General features: G+C 48.1%; 1 protein-coding gene across 1 annotated transcript; it reads left to right on the forward strand.

The window, feature by feature from the left end:
- The first annotated feature begins 6 nt into the window (after positions 1 to 6).
- Positions 7 to 1,363, forward strand: LOC123177642 (acetylserotonin O-methyltransferase 1). Its single transcript, XM_044591272.1, has 2 exons — positions 7 to 664; positions 761 to 1,363. Exons 1-2 carry the CDS (start codon positions 83 to 85, stop codon positions 1,061 to 1,063), a joined length of 885 nt encoding a protein of 294 aa, XP_044447207.1. The 5' UTR covers positions 7 to 82; the 3' UTR covers positions 1,064 to 1,363.
- Positions 1,364 to 1,796: the final 433 nt, after the last annotated feature.

The following is a 1,796-nucleotide window of genomic DNA, read 5'->3' on the forward strand; positions in this document are numbered from 1 at the left end:
CCGCGGCGGCGCCGCCACCTTGTCCGAGCTGGCCTCCGACACCGGGATCCACCCCACGAAGCGCTCCAACCTCCGGCGGGTCATGCGGGTGCTCACCACCACCGGGGTATTCTCCATTGTCCAAGGCAAAGGCAGCAACGACCACGCCGGTGATGGCGCTGCGTATTACAAGCTCACGCGGGTCTCCCGGCTCCTTGTCGAGAGATCACCGCACAACCTGTCCCCGATGGTGGGCACCATCGTCAACACGTTATGCTGGACCTCTCTCCTCAAAATGCCCGAGTGGTTTACCCAAGGCCAAGAGGGAGAGTCGGCACAGTCGCACTCGCTCGTCCAGCTGGCCAACGGCTGCACGTTCTGGGACACCACCAAGGTCGATGGCGGCTTGTTCAACGACGGCATGGCCGCGGACAGCCGCATCGCCATGAAGGTCCTGTTGAAGGAGCACGGCGGAGCGTTCGGGGAAGTGAAAAGCTCGCTGGTGGACATCGGCGGCAACCATGGCGCTACCGCGTCGGCTGTGGCGAGAGCGTTCCCGCACCTCAAGTGCACCGTTCTGGACCTCGCACACGTCATCGCCGCGGCTCCCGCCAGCGACATTTTGACCTTCGTCGCCGGAAATATGTTCGAGTATGTCCCACTTGCGGATGCTGTTCTACTCAAGGTAATTTTTTATTTTTATTTTTATTTTTGGATATGTTCTTCTTTTTTCTGCTGGTCTACTATGCTAATGGGATATAATATGTATGTTTGGTTCCAGTGGATTTTGCATGACTGGAAACACGAAGATTGCGTCAAGATAATGCGCCGGTGCAAGGAAGCAATCCCAGCGAAAGAAGCCGGAGGAAAGGTGATAATCATCGACATGGTGGTGGGATATCCGGTGACTCAGCCCAACCATTCCAAAGAGGCGCAGGTTTTGTTAGATATCTACATGATGGGCTCCGATGGAATGGAGCGAGAGGAAAACGAGTGGAGCTTGATTTTCTCCGAAGCCGGGTTCAGCGACTACAAGATCACTCCAACCAATGGGATTCGATCAATTATCGAAGTATACCCTTAAATGTACTTACTTCCACTTCGGAGATACTATCTCCTTCCGTCCGTACGTGTTTATTAGTCTTGCACGTGTAATTAACTTGGTAAATTAGCAGCCAAGATACACGTGCAAGACTTATAAACTGGAAAGGAAGGAGTCGTCATTTGATTTGTAATAAATCTCACCAGGAACTCTTTGTATTATTGCATTTAAGTTTTACTTTTCGTTTATAGATTTTTCAAATTTGCTTCTCTTTAGTTTATTTCATTTTTTCCACTCATTGTACCAATCCTATGAAATCTACATAAATTGTTCTTTTCTTTACATATATTATCATTTCCTCTGCAGTTACCAAACATTTACACGTGTATTTGTTCTACTCCCGCCGATCCAAATTATTTGTCGTAGCTATAGAGTCTTTACTCTGCAAGTACATAGTCCGGTCTCAATGAGTTGTTAGCATGAAATAACTATCCCACTTGTCCAAAATGTTGTGAACGCCACGGCTTTCTGATTGCATGATAAAATGTGATGACTATTCAGTGGATTAGTGGGTGTTGGGAGGGGGTGGTGGGAAGAGAGACGAAAAAAACCCAGCGAAAATAAACCGCAGAGACGATTCACCAACTCGTCCATTAAAAGTAGAGATTTAAAATAAATCTTGGTAAAAAAACAGTAAAAACGAGTGCGGATTTATCTTTTGGTACGGAGGTGGACAGGGCACCGTGTTCGACGAGGGCCCGTATCATTTTTTTTT

This window comes from Triticum aestivum, unplaced genomic scaffold (assembly GCF_018294505.1).
Source record: "Triticum aestivum cultivar Chinese Spring unplaced genomic scaffold, IWGSC CS RefSeq v2.1 scaffold161970, whole genome shotgun sequence".
Taxonomy (NCBI): Eukaryota; Viridiplantae; Streptophyta; class Magnoliopsida; order Poales; family Poaceae; genus Triticum; species Triticum aestivum.